Below are 19,257 nucleotides of genomic sequence, written 5' to 3' on the forward strand. Positions count from 1 at the left end.
CCACTGCTAACGTGGCATCACTGGTGAGCAGCTGCTGTATCTCAACAGCTTTGCTCTCAAGGGAGTAGCAGGCAGGGAACGTACTCTCACCTTTAACCATCAGTGCTGCAAAATCTACCACAAACAGCAGCTAAGTCAAGTTTTTCCCTGCTTGCAAAATGAGTATAAGACGCACCTGTAACAAGGTCCCGGCTTGGAGGATAGATTTGTTTCTAATAAGCAATACAAAAAAAGTGTATCCAATTACATAATTTCATCCTAGGAGAAGGCTGATTGGAGCTTACAGCTTTCTTCACTTCTGTTTATTACATGAGCAGGAAGTCTATCCTTTTCAATTCCTCTGTATAATTCTTTTCTTGAAAACAAGACTGGAATTTGACCAGACACGGAATAAATCAGAAATGACAAAACAGCGTGGAATTCTGTTGATGGTCCTTCTGCCGTGGAGATACTGTTATCAAGGAGGGCTGTTAAGTGAAGGAAGGGACATGCTGAAATACACAGGACATGATTTATTGAGAAAGTTTATTTTACTGGTTTACAGGTCACACCTACCTCTTCATTAAAAAAAGCTCTTTCTCACCTTAAAAAATTACCAGAGCCGAAGTATAATACACATATTCGGAAACTTCCCAACTGATCCCTAAGTATCGGTCTCTCTTATTCCTCTCTCCTGTTTCAATATTTTCTTCTTGCTCATTATATTTTAGCAGACAAAGTGCAAATATAATACTCTGTATCTGCTGCACTGAGAGATCCTAATTTTTCGACATTACTGCAAGGATTTTCCATGCTCCAGCGAAGCACGGACTCAGCGAGATCTTTCGTGGGTTTGAAAAAAGAAAATACCAAGAAGTTTCACATGAGAGTTTTTGAGGATGACAAAGATATTGTTGAAATAAAATAGATTATCATTTTCCTAATATATTTGACCAAAAATTTACCTTCATGCAGCACTTCCCAAGTACCTTGGGACTGCACGCTATAGTAGTGTTATGACAAAGAAGTGCAGCCCCTTGCAAAGACACAGTTTATACAGGATTATTATCAACAGAATAATGGTACGGCTCAAGTATTTTCCATTCAAGTTACCCCTGAGTTGTAACTGATTGAGAGTACTCACCCTTTAATATATACCTCCAACACATGTGCACATACAGATGTCTAGAACTTGCAGCGACTCCATCCCAGCCCATCAGGGTTTGAATATATGGCAATGCAAGCAAGACAACTGATAATTTAGATAATTTTCCATTGTACTGTGCTGAGTACATTTGTTTTACTCATTTAAATACAGGCACTGCAAAATATTACAGCTCTTCATAGGCAAGGAACACTTGTCCTTGCTTTTTGTAACATTTAATTAAAGCTTGCTGTTTTGCTGGAATTGAGACACCAAGGAAAGAACCTGCTCTGAGGCTTTAATTTGTTTAGTCCCCAGGTACGCTGCACTGTTGGTGGCTGTATCTTCTAAGAAGTATCGGTAGTTCACCATCATGCCACAGGAAGCAGCAATGCCCCGAGGGCTTGTGTCCGCCATCCAGTTTATCCGCCACATCACAGAGCCATTCTGAAGGTGAAAATTTGCTACTGGATTAAGAGCATAGCCACGATGTTTCTCTCCATACAAATACCAGGCACAGAGTCTCATAAACGGTGCTTGGAGCACTTGAACTAATTTTTCTGATCTCACCCACTCGTTGTTATTTAAGAGTTTCTTTAGTGTTTCAGCAGTAGAGTCTCCTGTGATCTCAGAGATTTCTTGCCATTCTGATTCTGAAAAAAGTTCGTTTCTTCCCAGTTCTTTTGTTTGTGGGGAGAGGACACCAACAAGCCATTTTGTGAAGCCTGGGATAGGTGAAAGAGTAGAAAAAGCTTTTATCTGAGGAAGTTCTTTCTGCAGACAAAAGGAGAGAAAAAAAATTCATGAGTTTTGTCATGATTGACAATGAGAAGTTTGAGTGAAAGAACAGCTGATACCCTTTACTTGATGTCAAGCAAAGACCAGGGATTCTCAGGATTGACTGATACACACAGACAAAAAAAAACATACAAAATCACCCTGCCAGTAACAGGTCAGTGACAAGAAAGCACTTGGAGCCAGAAGAAAATTTTAACACTGACTGAATTACAGTCCACACACACCATCTATACAGAAGTACTTACACAGTACTTACCACCACTATGTACTGGTAGAGCATTTTATAGGCAGAAATAAACAAATACAATCACATAGCATTAAAGAGCTATTCTGAGGAATACAATTTTTATATATAAGTTTTCAAAGCCTTTTCAATATAATTTCTTTTCCACATGCCACCAGCTATTTTTAAACCAAGAGCAGTTCATTATTTCAGCCTACTGTAACATCAGGAGAGGGACCATTTTGGGGTATCAATGGCAAGAAGTATTTCCTGAAGTTTTGAAAGAGATTCTTTACACAGGCCAGCTACTTCCTCATGTTGCTCCCAAACTATAAACTACATGGATAAAATAGCAAGATAAGAAATACATACTTGCAGGAAAAAAAATTAATGGTACAGTTTAATACTTGTTTTATCAAAATAAAACTTCTTTACTCCTACTAATTTATGAGCAAAACCTGTTAACCATGTAATCACATAAAGCAAAACATGCACAAGGAAAACTGTGTTAGTTTTGGGGCACATCAGTGTGAAAATAAAGAGGGTTGTTAATCTCTCTCTCATTTGGAATGACCAAAGATTACATCAGTCGAGCCTGCTGCAGGAGTAGGGGGGCAAGGAACAGAGGGGAGATGGAGCCGAAGTGAAACCACCACGGTGTTGTTTTAATTACTGTTCGTATGGAAAAAGTGGTAAGAACCAAGACATTTATCCCCATTACAAAAGCATCTTATTGTCAACAGAAAATTGTCTTTAAACGACTACAAAATGCTTTTTTTTTCTACTTTTGAGTATTACTGAGATAACCATTAAAAACTCATCACTGCTCAGATGCCACCTCACACCAGTAATGTTACCGGAACACACGCTGCCAGGCTGGCTGAACAGCACCTGCGCTTTCGTGTCCTCAGGTACCGCCGGGCTCCACACAGCACTGTCATCTGCAGCCTCTTCCAGGAGGGCGTGGAAGCCTGGGAGCAAGCCTGGCCTACCAACACTGCAGGCTGAAGCCAACCCCATCTCCAGAAACTGCTGTAACTGGAGTAATAGTCACTGGTTGTTTACAACATCTTTTTCCTTCCCACGCAGAGCTTCCCAAATAGCTCAGTGCGGTTCTGCTGGCTCCCAGCACTACAACACACCGCCCGCTCAAATCTACCACCTCTTCAGTTCTGTGACTTACACTTGCATAAACAGGATAACCTCACTTGCTCCCTCCTATGAATTTCTTTGACTGTTCCACACATCTGTTAGCCAAAGAATGCTTCTTTTGGAACCATTAGGAATAAAAAAAGGCAGACCAGGTTACAAAGAAACACCCCATTTCATCTCCCTAGAGAACTGCATAAAGAAAAAGCCAAATTATTTTATAAAAACACTCATTTCTGTATCTTACCGAACAAAACAACTATGTTGTATTCAGAGCACCCAGAAGATCATTTCTCAAATGCTATAGTTACCATGGTCAGTAAAGCATTGATCTCTGGTGCCTTTTCCAAATCTCTACTAACAGCCATGATGATATTTTATTTTTAAGAGCAATTCTGAAGCATAAGTCTGTAACAAGTTCTCTGAAATACAACTATCAGGTTTCATCACATATGCATTTCATAAAAGAAAAAATATTCTTTGTAAATCTACGGAAAGAGCTGCCTGTGGAAGGCAATTTCTGCTGATATCTTTGTACAATTGTAGAGAATACAGCATGTATAAAACAAACCAGTTCATGAGGGTTGTGCTCTTACTGAGGACCACGGCTATAGGAGGCACAGATGGAGAAAACATTTTAATTGAAAGAATGTTTCTTGGAGTAGACAGTTCAGCCTTTTTAGAAAAGCTTCTCCTCTGCTTTTGAAAAAGACAGCAATGACCACAATAAAAGAAAAAAAAATATTTGGAGGCAGAATAAGGGCAAAATAGAGAAGAGAACAAAGCACTTCCACAGACCTCAAAAATCTTTCCTCCCCAGCCTCACACTAAATACTTCCCCATGGATATAAACACTATTTATCCACAAATGATTTCAAAATAACTTCATAAAATTTGAACACAGAATCCAATGCACTGACTAAACCTTCCTTCAGTCATCTTTCATCCACCTCTGGGTGGTGTTTCTCAACAAAGGAGTATGTATCTAATCATCACATCTGGAACGCAAACGTTGAATTTTTTTAAAGCAGCAGGTTCTTAATTAGGATGGCAAGAGATTAGGAGTTGCTCAGATGCCCTCTTGTCAGCTACGCCCTCCTTGACTGAACACTAGTTCCCACCTGAGACCACACTACTAGCACAAACCCACAGATCTGCTGGATGAAGAGGAGAAAGAAGGATGGCACAGACATGAATTATTGAAGGCTACTGGAAAAATAACTTCAAGATACTTGTTTCTGGAGAAAGAGCTGATAGCTTTTGGTTTTGACAAGATGGTAACAAGCAGCATCACTTCCTACCTTTGTTTCTCCACCAGTGCATTAAAAGCCAACCAGCAGTGACTCTGCTGTGACCAGCCGCAGCTTAGTGCTGAGATAGTCTGCTGCCAAGTAATCTGACCTTTTGCATGTCAGCTCTTACCATGGCTAGATGAATTTCTGCCCAAAAGGGAAGGCCACAACTGCCTTCTGCCTGTCCGCACAGTTAACGATGGATGACAACTAAGCAACTGCTGAGGATGTGACAGACCTGCAAATGAACCTTAAGGCACAGAAACACAAACCTGTCATCTGTGAGAAGGACCCTTTTCAGGTCACCATCCTTAAGCAGCAGCAAGCTTCCCCGAAAGAGACTGGATTTCAAAATGGAGTTCATTCTTCTATGGCTTCATTCCTGTTGTGCTTTCAAATTCCTCTTTCGTCCATATCACAGAGAACACAAGAGACAGGGATAAAGCAGTAAAAGTTTTCAAATCAATGACCTCTCAATGAGAAATCCTAGATGTGCTCCAAGAACGAGGACAGATGTTACAATTGTGCAGTGGGAGGGAAGAAGGAGGAAGAAGAAAAGGAGAGGAAAAGGTTGTTAAGGCTATTTTCCCCTAGGCAAGGATTCAAGAAATGCAGGATGTGTTTCTTTCTGACCTGAAGATGGCATTACATTCCTGAGAAGGTTTTCCTTTTTTCCTAACTGTATTACTCATCCTATGCAGGAGAATGCCTTTGAGAACATATTGCTCAGGTTTCTTTCAAGACTTCTTCACAGGTATTTGGGGTTAAAACCTGAGAGGGGAAGAAGGAAGGTAATGTTGAAATCTGAGAAGCAGAAACTCTTCTTTCAGGTGAAAGGAAAAACTGACTGGCGAGAAAGACTAGCTGCTGCCCACAAAGTCTGGAAATCTTCTGCACCATGTCTGCTGCGGAAGCAGTGTTTGGAAATGCTGGTTTGCCACTGAACAGAGCGAACAGGGCTTTTCACATGAGCTGAGCCATGTCCAGTGCTTCCACGGGGTAACAATTCCAATCTCACCTCCCAGCTTGCAAAGGCAAGAGAGTGCCTATGCACCATCCGCAGTGACAAAAGTGAGAATGAACCGTTTCCTCCTGTGTTTGTGTATTAATAACCACCAGTGTGAAGTTCCTAACTGACATTTTGCTTCCTTGTGATGTTGACTGCTCTTTGTTTATCATTCTCTTCCAGGAGTGACCTGTTCCCCAAGCTCAAGCCAAAATCTCTCTCAGGGAGTTAGTAGCTCCTACTCTATTAATAAATATAAAATGGGAATTGTGCCTATTTTTTGCTTCTTAGGACAGATAAGACATGGCAAAGTGACCCCATTTTGAAGCCACAGTACAGACTACTACATATCTGATAAGTGCTTGAGTTTAGGAGCTTTTCCGAGGCGGTTGTTTCTTGATGAAAAATAAAGAGATGCAGGGAAGTGTGCACATTTATGCTGTTGCTAAATTGATGTGCTAGTTTCTGAGGCTATTGGTGGAGATCCATTAATGTTTATTTTCTTGTCAGAAACCCACAAACCATTAAGAAACAGCTGGTTATTTTGTTTTGGGGTAGATTTCTGGTTTTAGTTGTCTTTTAGTTCTTTTTTTTTTATTATTGCAGAACAGCACAGATTTCTCCTATTATCTGTAGCTCATCTGAAACTGTCTTGCTCTTTGAAAGCTGTAGTCCAAGGTCACATTTTTCACCAATGAAAGCAAAGCCTGTTTTGGAAATTATGATCTCCCCAGGTCACCTAGATCAAATTAAGGTGGCAATTATCAACAGCCCAACCAGAAAGCGAAAATCTGCCACCAATTGTTAAGCATTCTATTGAGTCACATAGTAGCTATCAGTTTTCTCCCCCAAATGCCACAGGCTATAAAATTCTAAGCAGTTTTCTCAAAGGCTTCACAACAGTTATCTGTGTCTGTCATCTGCAGACTGAATTGCTATGATGTACCTTCTGCAGAGCTATAGACTATTCAGAGTGGCTATAAACACACTCTGAGTTAAATGTCTGTCTAATGAGAAATCTATCGGTCTATGCGCTCCCCAGCACCTATCAGCTTGCTAGAAATCTGTCAGCCTGCTTGTTTTCCAGCACCTAATTTGGGGCTGGTTTGTTTTCTTAGTAGTTGCCTGAAATCGTTTCAAAATTCAATTCATTTCTGGGAACAATACAAGCTTAAATTTAAGAAATACAAGAGATTATTTCTGTTGTCTCCTCCCTGCTTTATACCCTACACAGAATGCACAGGTGGCCTGTTCTCAGATTTGTACTGGGAGAATTAGGGCCAAAGTGGTAACGGTGGAATAATGACTTCATCCCACTGCTTACCCGAAAGAATCCCAACGGGAGATGCTCAGATACAACACCAGCCTCCTTACAAAACCCTTCTGTATCATTTTTGTAGCAAACCTTTGTCAAGCAACTACCAAAAAAAACAACACTCTTCCCTTTAGAGCAGCACACTTTCTCCCAGCATGCCCTCTGTAGGCAACACAAGCTACATCCCCGAGGTCCTATTCTGGTCTTCCTTACACCCCTCCCCTTTATATTACAATACCTGTGGCAGCAAATGCCAAATGATGACGTCTAGATAGAGATTAAGGATTCAAACTGCTAACTGTGCACATATAAAGAGGTGACACTGAGGACCCATTTCTTTGACTCAACTTCATACGTCCTCCATCTGCTCAAATTAGTAGAAGACTCAAAGCAGGGGCCATTAACTCCCGTGCAGCGCCTCAGCCTAACAGTGCTTAACAGTGAGGGTCGTAATCCTCGCCAGAGCCTCTGGTGCTGCAGTTTTCCTAACAGTCCTAATAAAAACCCATTTGCAAAAACTGCTTTCAAGAGGGAGTCTGTACTTGACATTCTTTGAAGGTGAGAAGCGCTATGCTACATGTGTTCACGTTCAGCAGTGTATGTAGATTTCAAAAAAATTAAGCTCTATCTTAATTGTCCATTAACGAGATATTAAGGAATCTGTTACTAACTGAATTTGCAGACAGAACTGTATAATGTAGACAGATGCTAGATCAATGTTTCAGTACAGTTTGTAAAAACCTTGCCAAATAAAGGCTTCAGTAGCTGAAAAAAGCATGGCTATTAGCACAGTTTTACCTTAGTGCATGTCTTTTTCTGATCTAATGGTCCAGTTTGGAGTTTTCCTTATGAAGAATGACAGCTGCAAATTCAGTTTTAAGCTTAAAGAGGCACCTACAAGTAGAAGTGTCAGAGCAGGTTCAGTTAAGGCAAAGTCAGATAGACAGAAGAGGATAGAAAAAGTTTTAAGAGTTTGCAGCACCTTGGGAAAACATGAATCAAATCACATTCTGCAGATCAAGTTAATTCAAACAAATGGCAAGTTATAAAATGTATTAATCATCAACGATGAAAACCAAAATCGTCAATCCCTTCAAATGATCTCCTGCTCCCAATGCATTTTATCATCAGTTAAATTAAAGAGTCTCAGCTTATGTAACCTGGAATACCTGGTGATTTAGCAGCACTTTAAATACAGATTTGCTACCCTCCAGGACTCCCGTTCTCGGCAGGCCCCGGCCACCCCGTGCCTGGGTCTGTGATGTCCGGAGGTAGAGCAGTGACTCTTTCACGGGCACCCCCTTGCCGCGAGGAAGGAGCTTGCATGCCTTTGCGAGGTTGAGAGCTGTGCTGGTGGGGGCATGTGCCTCCGGTGGGGTGTCCCAAGCCAGACAGGGCTCGGCTGGCTCCGGGGGGGTCTCCCAAGCCAGACAGGTCTCGGCTGAAGGGTCAAAGTGTGTCCATGGGCAGGATGGGCTCACTAGCCTTCGGGCAACCATCCTAGGAGAAGGACAACTCTGACTCCAAACCCGGGCAGATGGAGCTCATTTAGCCCTGTAAGGCATCCATCATCTAAGAGAAGGATATTCGAACCAAACCTATGACCTGAGGACTTCACTGTCACCATCCAAGCTCGCTAGGCCCTGGCAGATGAACCTCAGGTGTAAAGGGTGGAGCCAGTTCCGCACACGCTGCGCCTCACCTGAAAAATCCACCGCGCAGGCCCGGAGGGTGCGCTCATCGCCTGCAGGGAGCATGGGGAAAGCCCTTCCCAGATCTTCGTTCGCGAAGCCAAGCCATGATGATGATGATACAGATTTGTTTAGTGCAAAGCCATGCAAAGGTTAAACAAAAAATCCTCTTCCTATCAGAGACCTCAGCTATCTATTTTCACAAAGGCTGCTGGAAGCTTGCTTAATGAGATGGAATTTTTGACCCAAGACTTTTTTGCTGAGGCTATATGGTTTCAGCTGCTGTCACCACATCAACTCAGCACTACTGCTAGACCATTTGTCCCTTTTAAAGCGACTATAATGCTGCTTCAAAGAATTATGTCCAACCCCAACACAGTCAACCTTGGCAAGTCCTCTGCTTACCCCTGACCAGAAAGAGAACATGCGCATGCGGTTAATGCACTGAAGTAGGACCTCCAGGGTTTGGGGAGACAGGGCAAACAAGGTTTCTCATCAAGAAAAGGAACGGTATAGAGGCAATACAGGGAGGTTGTTTGACCTTTAATATACAGATATAGAACAAATGTAAATAGGTAGCTCAAGTTTTGCTACAACTAAGAACAAGTCCAGTTCGCCATATGAAACCTTACTAACAACAGCAGAGTTTTCATAACCTCTTAAAGCAGTGTTTGAAATTTAAGTAGGGAGGAAGGTCTCCATTTTTGGCACCCTATGGACAGCATTTGGCTTTCAATATTAAGTTATTTAAGCTTGAGAAAATTATTTTATGATTAGAATGTATTTAAAGGCATCTCGGCCAAAATGTTTCCTATTCATTGTGTGTTTGACAAACACGGAAGAAGGGCTGGATTTTACACCACTGACATGTAGAAACTTTGTCAGAATCATAAAGAAGAAACACGTTCTTCTGCTGGACACATGAAGTTTTAGAGTTTGCACACAAGTTATCTAAGTTTGGAAAGTCTGTTTTCATTTGTAACTCACTCATTCCTCATGTTGCACGCAATTAGCAATGGTCAAAGACGTTGTCAATAGAGTTACTTTATGAGAACAACTCAATTACCCAGAAATTATTTTTCAGATGTGAAAGTAGATAACTGCATGAATTTATTCCAACTTCTCCTCAGTCAGGATCAGACAGATGGCACAGCCTAATTATACCTGGACTACTGCACTTTAGACAATTAATCTAAAAGCCATTCTGAAGCAAGAAGCAACAAAATTCAGCCAAAATAGCCATTTAAAACTAAAATTAAATAAAAAACTGCAGGGCAGCCAGCTATGATTCAGTAGTTGACTAATCAATCATTTTGTAGTAGTAAAATTCAATGCATCTGATTTTGAGGTATTTTTTGTTGAGTAGAACTAAAGTTCTACATCACAGACAATTCTCCAGACATCATTACTATTCCATGTTGTAACAATGAATGTAAGCACAGGTAGTGATCATTACTTTAAATGGTACCTTTGTTAATAATTTCAGTAGTACAGACTATTAAATAAAATAACGTACTCAGTCACACAGACATGTGACTCTCTCTTTCACCCCAATCTGTATATAAACGAAGCGATTTTCATTCCTCTCCCCAGCTGCTTGAAAGAAGGTCCTACAAGAAGTCCTAAAACTATTAACAATAATCCCAAAGCATGCAAGGACACTATAGAAATTCACAGAACTGACCTGTATAAAGTAACTGATTCCTGTGACTTTCAAATATCTTCTTTAGTACATTGCAAGAAACGCCTGGGCAAAGAAATATCTTTTTTTTTTTTTTTTAAAAATAAAGTTGGACAGGGAAGGTGGTTTCCAGTTCAGCAGTGACCTTGCGCCGGGGCAAAGAAATATTTTTTTTTTTTTTTTTTAAATAGACGTAGTCAAGGCAGGTATGCAAACTGCATACACACCCAGCAGCAATTCAATATAACAAGAAAAGGAATTAATTCATGTATAGGAAGTGGTTTTCTTATTAGAGCAGCCATAAGATTTTGAAAAAGAACATCAGGTAGATTGAAGAAAGAAAATGGTGATGAGGGGCCTGGACGGAAGCCTGGCAGCTGGCATTAACAAGAACCCACCCACTCAACTGGAGACAGTAGTGAACCATACTGCAAAAGCCAGCTGTATTAATGCTACCTTCAACAGAAAGGTACTAGTTGACTTTTAGGCAACCTATGCAGGTGATTAGGCAAATACAAGTAATTCACACAGTACACATTAACCCTGTAACAGCACATCTGGCAGACAGCAGCAGAAACTGTTCTTCCAACTCTTCACACACCTTCAAAGGTCAATCTGCTAAGATGCTACAAGGGTAGGGGAAGACCTGGCATAAGCAATGACACAAAATGGAAACTAAACCAGCAATGTAAGGGGAGCACACTGGCCCAACAGCATCTGAAGTACACCCTGCCACACCTACCTGCAGCTCTTTCACGACCCGCTTGATGAGGTAAGTCCCCAGTTCCACACCTTGCAGTCCCTGCTGCGTCAAACTGATCGAGTAGAAAATTGCTGTTGTAATTTTGTCTGCATCTTCTGGTTCTACAGGCGGTGCTTCTCTCACTATGGCCTGGGAAAATAACAATAACCGGAGTAATAATAACGATAAAAAGTTTGTAGTAATTATCATTGTTATCGGAGAAGGGCCTCTTCTTTTTAACTTTCAAATGCGCTAACATGTTTCCCCACCATTTTATTTATTACCCTCTGTGAAACAACAATAATCTAATCAAAAAGTAGGAATTGCTGATTATCCATTAGCAAGTGCAGGTAACAACCGTAACGTGGCTTAAAATTTTCAGAAGTAATCACAACCACTTTGATGTTTTAACCTCATTTGCTATCTTTTCTTATATATTTCTTATCTTTTCTCGTTCTTCTTTCACTTGAGCAGAACCCCAAAATTTCAGCTTACATAATACAGCAGACGTACAGAATATCCCTGGAATTTTTAAATGACAATTCTCTCATTTTTACAAAAATGAAACAAAAATAAAGATTCCCAAATTATAAGAAATCACAAATTTTAAAAGTAGTACATATACAATTTGAGCACTCTGCTGTGAACTAAATGCATCAGTGCCTGTACCTGGATGCTGCTGGAGATATCACTGGTCAGTGCAACATGCAGGACTATCAGTGGTTCTCCTGGGATTGCACAGTGAGAAAAAAAGTAGCATCTTCTATAGGACCCGACCCGACGCTTCATGTCAACCCAGTTTCTAACAGGATGCACAGCTTCAGAACTGAATGAGAAAAGAAAAAAAAGTAAATTTAGGTTGTTGAAGATCTCTTTTCTTTGCCTCATCAACATTTAAGTCATGTACTTTCAAAACTCTTTAGAGATTAACTTTCTATATGACAAAATGCCACACAACATAACTTTGGTTCCATCATCTTCAAAGTCACCATTACAACTTCAAATATTCAACAGAAATTGAGAATAAGGAATGTTTATAAAAACCAAGGTGCCCTCTTCACATATAGTTTACAAGTGATTCTGCGCATCTCACCACTTCCAGCCTGGAAGAGGAGCCTCACTACATTAGAAGCAAACCATGCTCTTGAGCGCTGGGCACCCATGCTGCATCAAATATTAGTTCTCCACCTACGCTGCTGGTGGAGACTGAAGGGAGAAGGTGGTGGCAGTCGTGATGGAGGCAGCAGCAGCACCTGTAAGAGGAAGGGAAGTGCGAGAAGGCAGGGCTGCAGGAATTGAGGTTTGTAGGAAAAGTAACAGCAGCGCCTCTGGGAGCATGGGAAGAGTAACCGAGAAGGCTGGCAGAAAAGACAGCACTCTACAAGAGCACTATGTCAGCTAAAGAATCACATTATGGGATAAATGATCCCCTTTACCATTTACTTAATTCAGTTTTAAAGTGTGCTGGAGTGTGTTAAATGCAACTATTCCTTCATTATGCTTTGCTTGTGGTTCAATACTGAAAAGCAGTGTCTTGAAAACAGCGGACCTGGACAGTCACAGGCATTTTATCAACTTTCTGTCAACCAGACTTAGCAACTTCTAGCACTTACTCACTAATTTTCTGGAGTACTTCACACGGAGACTGCCAAGTGACCCGTTCCAAGTTCAGGAATCCTGTGGAGAACCACTCTGAAAGCATGTTCTTTAGAACTCCATTCATTTCCTGCAAACAGAAAGAAGATGGATTTACCTGCTAAATAATCTAGGTAGAACACATGAAGTATTGGAGCAGTCTTGACAATACGGCCGCAGTTGCAGAGGTGCTCAGATTTAAATACCATGAAAAAAATAATGGGAAATTTGATGAAAATAAGGACTGGAATTTCCCACATCTGAATCTCTTCTGAGTATTCAGCAGCTCATGCCTTAGGAAGACTATTAGCATGAGCTTATTGATATAAAAAGCAACACACCAAATTAAAATCTTCCAGGTCCTTACTATATTTCATTAGTCACTTCTACTAGATTAAACATTTTTTCCCTAGATGTTTAGGAGACAGATATAGAATAGCTATTTACTCCGGCACATTCTGCACCATGAATTACAGGTGGATCTTTCTACTTCTGATAAATCTCCAAGGCACGTAACATCCGCTGGAGGTGACTGGAGCAATACAGGCACATACAGGCATCAGTGAACTACAGAAATGCCTCAGTTTGGACCTTAGCTTGGATTGTACAGGAGCTGCACATGCCCAGTCAGATTGATAAATCAGAAAATTGGTATCTTAATAGGATGCAGATAAGACCATAGGCTTTACCGAATTTTGTATGAAAATTTTTGAGCAAGAAAAATAAAAGCAGCAGCCGAAGACTACAGAAATCTTTCTGTATTTTTATTTTCTCATTAGCATCCTCAAATATATAAGAATAGAAGAGCTTATTTATTGAAGCATAAATTGACATATCCTCCAAATAGTGAAAATGTCAATTGCCTTGTATCAAATACAGGGAGTATCCATGAACTCTTCCATGAGGTCAGCCCTCCCCAGCTTTGTAAATTAGTTTTACGCTGGTCTTTCTCAGTTGAGCTCTTTTTCATTTCTATAATAAACTGTGCTGGAAGTCTTCCGCCAAACTGTACTTCCACCTGCCCTTGTACTACACAGCTGAACAAAGCCTGCCTATGCCAGTAAAGAAAATGAGTATGAAACAGAAATGATACGAACAAGATTCACCTGACATAAAGAAAGTAACATAATAGGTGACATCAAAATGGACCACATTAGCTATATCAAAACTTTACAGCTAAGATAGGCAAGAGGGACACATGCAATACACCATTCCCTGGATAATAAATGGATCTACTGCACATTTACAGCCAGTCTGATCTGGGGACTTACTGGACACGTGTTAAACCTGAACTGCTGTTCTACCTCCAAAGAGCAGATTTCTGTAAGGTGACATTACTGTGAAAAATGTGTAATTACTGTTGGCTCAGGGCACATAAAACACTTGACACACTCTGACAACACATCGCTCAACTGCATTTAGAGTAGCTGTAATCTGTACTGGCAGAACTGGTTTTGTTAATGCTTCTGAACTAGTGGATTAGAGAGAATTTAGCAGGTAAAACAAGTGGTACTGTAAAGAGTCCAGAATTGTCTGCACAACAGCATCCACAAAAGAGGGACTCTTCCTGGTACAGTTCAGTCATGCTCCTGGGCAGAAAATCTGAGCAGGCACCTCAATGAGGCTTGTGTCAGCAATGGTTTGATTGGGAAAAGTTGAATTTTAGTCAAGCTAGTCAATTCTATCACACAGAGGTTAGTCTTTGCCCCCTCCACTCCCCACCCCCCCCTTTTTTTCTCTTGTCTGTAAAGGTGTAAGTGTCATAACCAAGTATATTCTGATTGTTTTATTTATTCTGGCTTTAAGGTACTTCCCTTGTGACTCCTTGTTTCTGCACAGCACTGAAGTTTTTAAAAAATGACCTTAAATCATTTTGGTCAAATATCCCTTGGTGTAGTAAAACTCTCCAGGTATTTCAGGATTGGGTTTGTTTTCTTTTCTTTACTAAGGGCACACTGTAAAACCGAAAAAATAAGCTAGAGTTGTCAGATCTGGGGTCAAACTAACAGATAGCTCCGGCTCTCTTGTTGCCCGCCTGAGTTTGGCAGACACCTGCATGCTGCAGTCTAGCAGCTAGAAAGGAAAACTGCTGAGGGGTGCACCCCTGCTACTCATTGCTTGAACACACTGCTCTGCATCTGCTGGCAGAAACATGGCTCTGATGGCAACGAGTGACTTCGGAGAAAGCCAGTTACACTACACAGAAATCGGTGAAAGTGGAAAACACCGGAATCCTGCGTTTTGTTCTCTGAAGCACCTGCAGATGTACCAAGCATACTCCATCCGATGGGACATAACGACACCCAACTGAACTGAAGGCTGATTTGCAAGATGCTGATCTCATTATAGAGCCTCTTCAGGTCCAAGACAGAGCTGTGTAAAAGCAGTGCCATTGTAACCAAGGAAGGAGGTGGAGCAGATGTGCTTTCAGCAACGATTTTGGAAGACAGGAATATTGTTTACGGGGAATTACAACTCAATTCAAATAATGTCAGTTGTCAATAATGCTGCTTTCCAAAACCACTGGGCAGCGTGCAGGCCAAAGAACTAGAAGAGCTCCAGCTGGAAGGGACCTTCAACCATCACCCAGTCCCACTGCAACTGTGTATGCTGACAAAACTTCTTAGTGCAGAAAGACAAGGACATTTTATATTTGCCTAAAATATATATATTCCCCCCCATTTTTGCACATTTAGACAATGAGTAAATTATGCATAAGCACTTTCTGTGACTGAATCACCTGTGTATGTTAATTTACTGTAATCCGTTGAACAAACACAAAATAAAAATGCTTACTCAACCAATATCTAGCAGTTCAAGCTGCTTCTGTGTTGATAGGTTTTGAGGAAACAGAAAAATATTTTATATTTACAGTGCAGCAGTGGATAATCCTTGCTTTAACAGGTCTTTCAAAACGCATAGTAAAAACTAAGGACTGCCTAAGAAACAGTTCGAAGTCCCAGCAGGCCATATAATGCATTCTGTAATGTTCCTCTAGCATCAGGAAGATCTCTTTAATCTTATTTCCACATTTCCTTGTCAGTGCAGATACAAATGCACAGAAGTTATAAAGAAGTTATAAAGTGTGCATTTGTCTTTATGTGTTATTGTATTATCCACAATACTGAAATGGTTATACAGGACTTCCCACAGGTACATACCAAACACTTCTTTCCATAGACAAACTTTGCACTTTCATTTGTTTCTCTAGTTAAGGGCTTTTTAGCTCTTTAAAGCAAACTGTTTCAATACTCGGCTTCTCCATATAACCCCTGTTTCACCTGAGTGAACAGATATTCTAACCCATTGATAAACCTGCTGCGCCGAGACCACAGTTCTTTCAAGGCAGTACAACCTGTGAAAAAAATATGTCCGTCTGTAGATCTGTGAGGGTAAGACATGAATCACCACAAATATTGTCCATCCCCAAAAAGCCACGTACAGCCTAGACATAAACTTCCATTTCCAATTCCTCTATAAAATGTAAACCTGTTTTCCCTATAACACAAAGGTCAGTTGTTCAAATCTGTGAGAAAGCACTAAGAAAAGTAATTTAAGGCAAAGTCCAACTTTAGGTCCTTGCTCTATTTAAGAGTGGCTGCTATGAAGGGAAAAATACCTAAAAGAAGTTTGTTTTTTTTTTCTAGTAGACCAATACAAGAACAAGATGACAGGTACACTCTGACTACTGCTTAGTTATGGAAGCAGATTTATTTATAAATCAATCTGACAAGAACGCTACCTTTCATTATCTTCTGCCAGCAACTTGAACCTTCCACTGACTTTTTCTAAATCATATGGAAAGATGCGGAATATTTTTAAAGCAACAGTGGAATGATTTGCTACCTGAAATAATAATGTTGTGAATTTTTCACCAGTCTGTCTTTCAAATCCTGAAACTGAGGGAGCAAACAAAAGAGAAAAAATCTCAAGAGGAAAATGCTGGCACAGAAGTACTGCAGGTGAGTGGATTCTGAGCAGTAAGAGGAAGAACTACACAGAGGAAACACATTCCCAGCAAATTTCACTCTGTTCATTGCGAGGCTCATCAGAAAATCAACTCGTTTATTAAGACACTGGAAAATGTGCGTGTCCTTTGGTGGAAGGAAGGAACAAAGTACAGGCTTTATGTGTTCAGGGTTTATGTTCAGGAGCTATGGAACTCCACCTGTTAGGCAGGCACCGTTCTTCTCAGTTTCTTCTAAGTCAGCTTTTTCTACCTAATTTGCCTTAGGCTGGATCCTGACGGCTATGGCACTATGACTTCTGATTTCGTGGCCACTGCTGAAACAGGTCACTGGCTTCAGCGCGCAGAACCTTTCACAAGCCTGATAATAAGACACACTTTGAGTGCAGTGCAGCCTGGCACACGCCACACAAACCCTGACTAAGTTAGGCATTCACACTTCTTCGTTTACTTCAAACATCAATTCAGCTGACGAGGTGATTTATGAGAGACCACTGAGGGCATTACAAAGGTGTGTGTGCTTGGGAGTAGACAACACTGCACCAGTTCACAGCGCACCATCTATTTTGTTAATGATTCAGGAACAGCGAAACCAACAGAGAAACAATCACCAGGTAATTGGCATCGTCTTGTTTTACAGAATACCTTAAGAAATGTGTCATATGTGACAGTGAACCCTGACATGTTAACACCCAAGTCCCAAAGCTTTTCTACACCTTTTCTCAACTCTTTGCTGCAGTTAGTGAAACCGGCCAAGAACCACTCTGAAACTGTCCACTAAAAGATCCCAAAATCAGTGCTGTATCATGAGAACAGTTCTCTGCTCAAGACTTAAAGTCTTTATTAAAAAAAACTTTAACACATCCCTCCCCCCTGCCCCAAATCTACAGCCTGAACACTCTGCCAGTTTTCTCTGTTTTTGACGTTTAGCCTCAGAAGAGGTAATGCAGCATCTCACACCTACGGCTTAAGGTGTCAAATTGAATACACGCTCTCGCACCACTTCCTCACAAACCACTTGCACCAGCTAGTTAATCAGCTCCTTTGCAGAGACTGTCAAGGCTTCCTGCGGGTCAGGTGCTCCCTTGGGTGCTCGTAGTTACTCTGGCACTTACTTTATATAGACACGAACAGATTTTAAAGGCTGAGCAAAACACTTGTTCCAGAAGCAAGACCTAACACCCTTCCCAGCACACTGGCAAGAACACTGGAGCAGTGCATGGTTCTTGGTCTTAGCTGCTGGGGGAAACAGATTCGCATAACATGAATGAAACTCCAAACTGAAAAAAAACAGGATCCAGAGTAAATTTGCACAGCCAGTGTGGTCACAAACAAAAAACAATACAAACCAGTTCTAGCTTCATCTTTGCTGGCCTACGTGCTATTTACCACAATTCTCATCTTCAGAATATATCGATTTGAAAAATAAAACTGACCAACAAGTACAAAAAAAACTACAAGAACAAGAGCAGATATGCAGAACTAAGCCCAGCCATATGATGAACTCAAACACTTAAATATTTTGAGACGAAGACATAACAGAATGCTCATGACAACCCTTTTATTGAAGCTTGAGTCTTGCAAACAGTATTTTCCTACTTTCGCATGGGTTTAGTATGTTTCTGAACACACTGCATTCATTATACGGGTCATGCACATTCAGCTGTTTTACACCACCTCTATCCCGCAAATTTGGCAAATTCAGTCTGTTTTTACTTAAAATGATCCAATTGGATGTGGAATCCTATCAATGCTGTCGCTACTTCAGTTACGTGATGGCTGTGATGAACTGACAGCACTGACATCAAAAACATCCTCTTCTTGCCAAACTTAATTTGTATCTGAATATCAACAAACAAATTATGGTCAGTGCATCTGACCAACTTGCTGTCTTTCTTCATTGCCTTCCGGGAAGTCCTATCACCTCCTGCCACTGTCATCTGTTACATCATTCCTCCCTCTGCACCCATGCCACCTCCCTGCACTGTAACCACTGAGGATGTTCCCCCTCACCTATTTTTCTACACACTACTGAGCTAAAACGTGATGACTCCTTTCTCCTGTTGATGTTTGTCATCATTAGCCTGACACGGCTCCTATGTCACTTGTGGCCCCATCTCAGACTCAAGAGTCATGCCACTACATATCACTGCTGCAGCGAGTTCCTGACACAGCTTGGCAGCCCCAGCATCAGCTGCATTATGTCATGCTGCGTCAGTGTGGCACTTCCTCCACTGTCCTGCCAGCCCTTCACAGCCGGCAGCCCAGCCTCCCACCGCCACTTCCCTTTGGAAAGCCCACCGCTTCACACCGCGGGCCGCGCCCTTCCCGAGCTGTCAGCAAAGCCAGTTCCCGCTGGTGCCATGGCCTGTGGGAAGGGGGTTCACTCGTGTCACACCATGGAGACCCCAGCAGTGAATCAGGTTCACGGGACACTTTCCAGCACAACCTGGAGGCTCGACGAGTAGCACCATGTGTAGGAAGCCCCAAACGCCATCCCCTCCGGTAACGCCCAGACTCCGTTTTAGATCCACCCACCAGCAGCCCTGCCCTCACCTTGACGTGAGGCCCGTCCACCGCCTTGCTCGCCAGCCCCTCCACCAGGTCACCCCTCAGCTCCACCAGGAACCGCAGG

At 41.5% G+C, this 19,257-nt stretch overlaps 1 protein-coding gene across 1 annotated transcript; it reads right to left on the reverse strand.

Moving 5' to 3' along the window:
• Window positions 1-1,284: 1,284 nt before the first annotated feature.
• On the reverse strand, window positions 1,285-19,250 carry MLYCD (malonyl-CoA decarboxylase; the record flags this gene model as incomplete). The annotated part of the gene is made up of 5 exons (XM_010139321.1): window positions 1,285-1,897; window positions 11,021-11,170; window positions 11,690-11,846; window positions 12,634-12,746; window positions 19,179-19,250. Coding segments are annotated over 5 exons (1,026 nt in total), but the record flags the coding sequence as incomplete, so codon positions are not given.
• Between the last annotated feature and the right edge of the window lie 7 nt (window positions 19,251-19,257).

This window comes from Buceros rhinoceros, unplaced genomic scaffold (genome assembly GCF_000710305.1).
Source record: "Buceros rhinoceros silvestris isolate BGI_N320 unplaced genomic scaffold, ASM71030v1 scaffold11007, whole genome shotgun sequence".
Lineage (NCBI taxonomy): Eukaryota > Metazoa > Chordata > Aves > Bucerotiformes > Bucerotidae > Buceros > Buceros rhinoceros.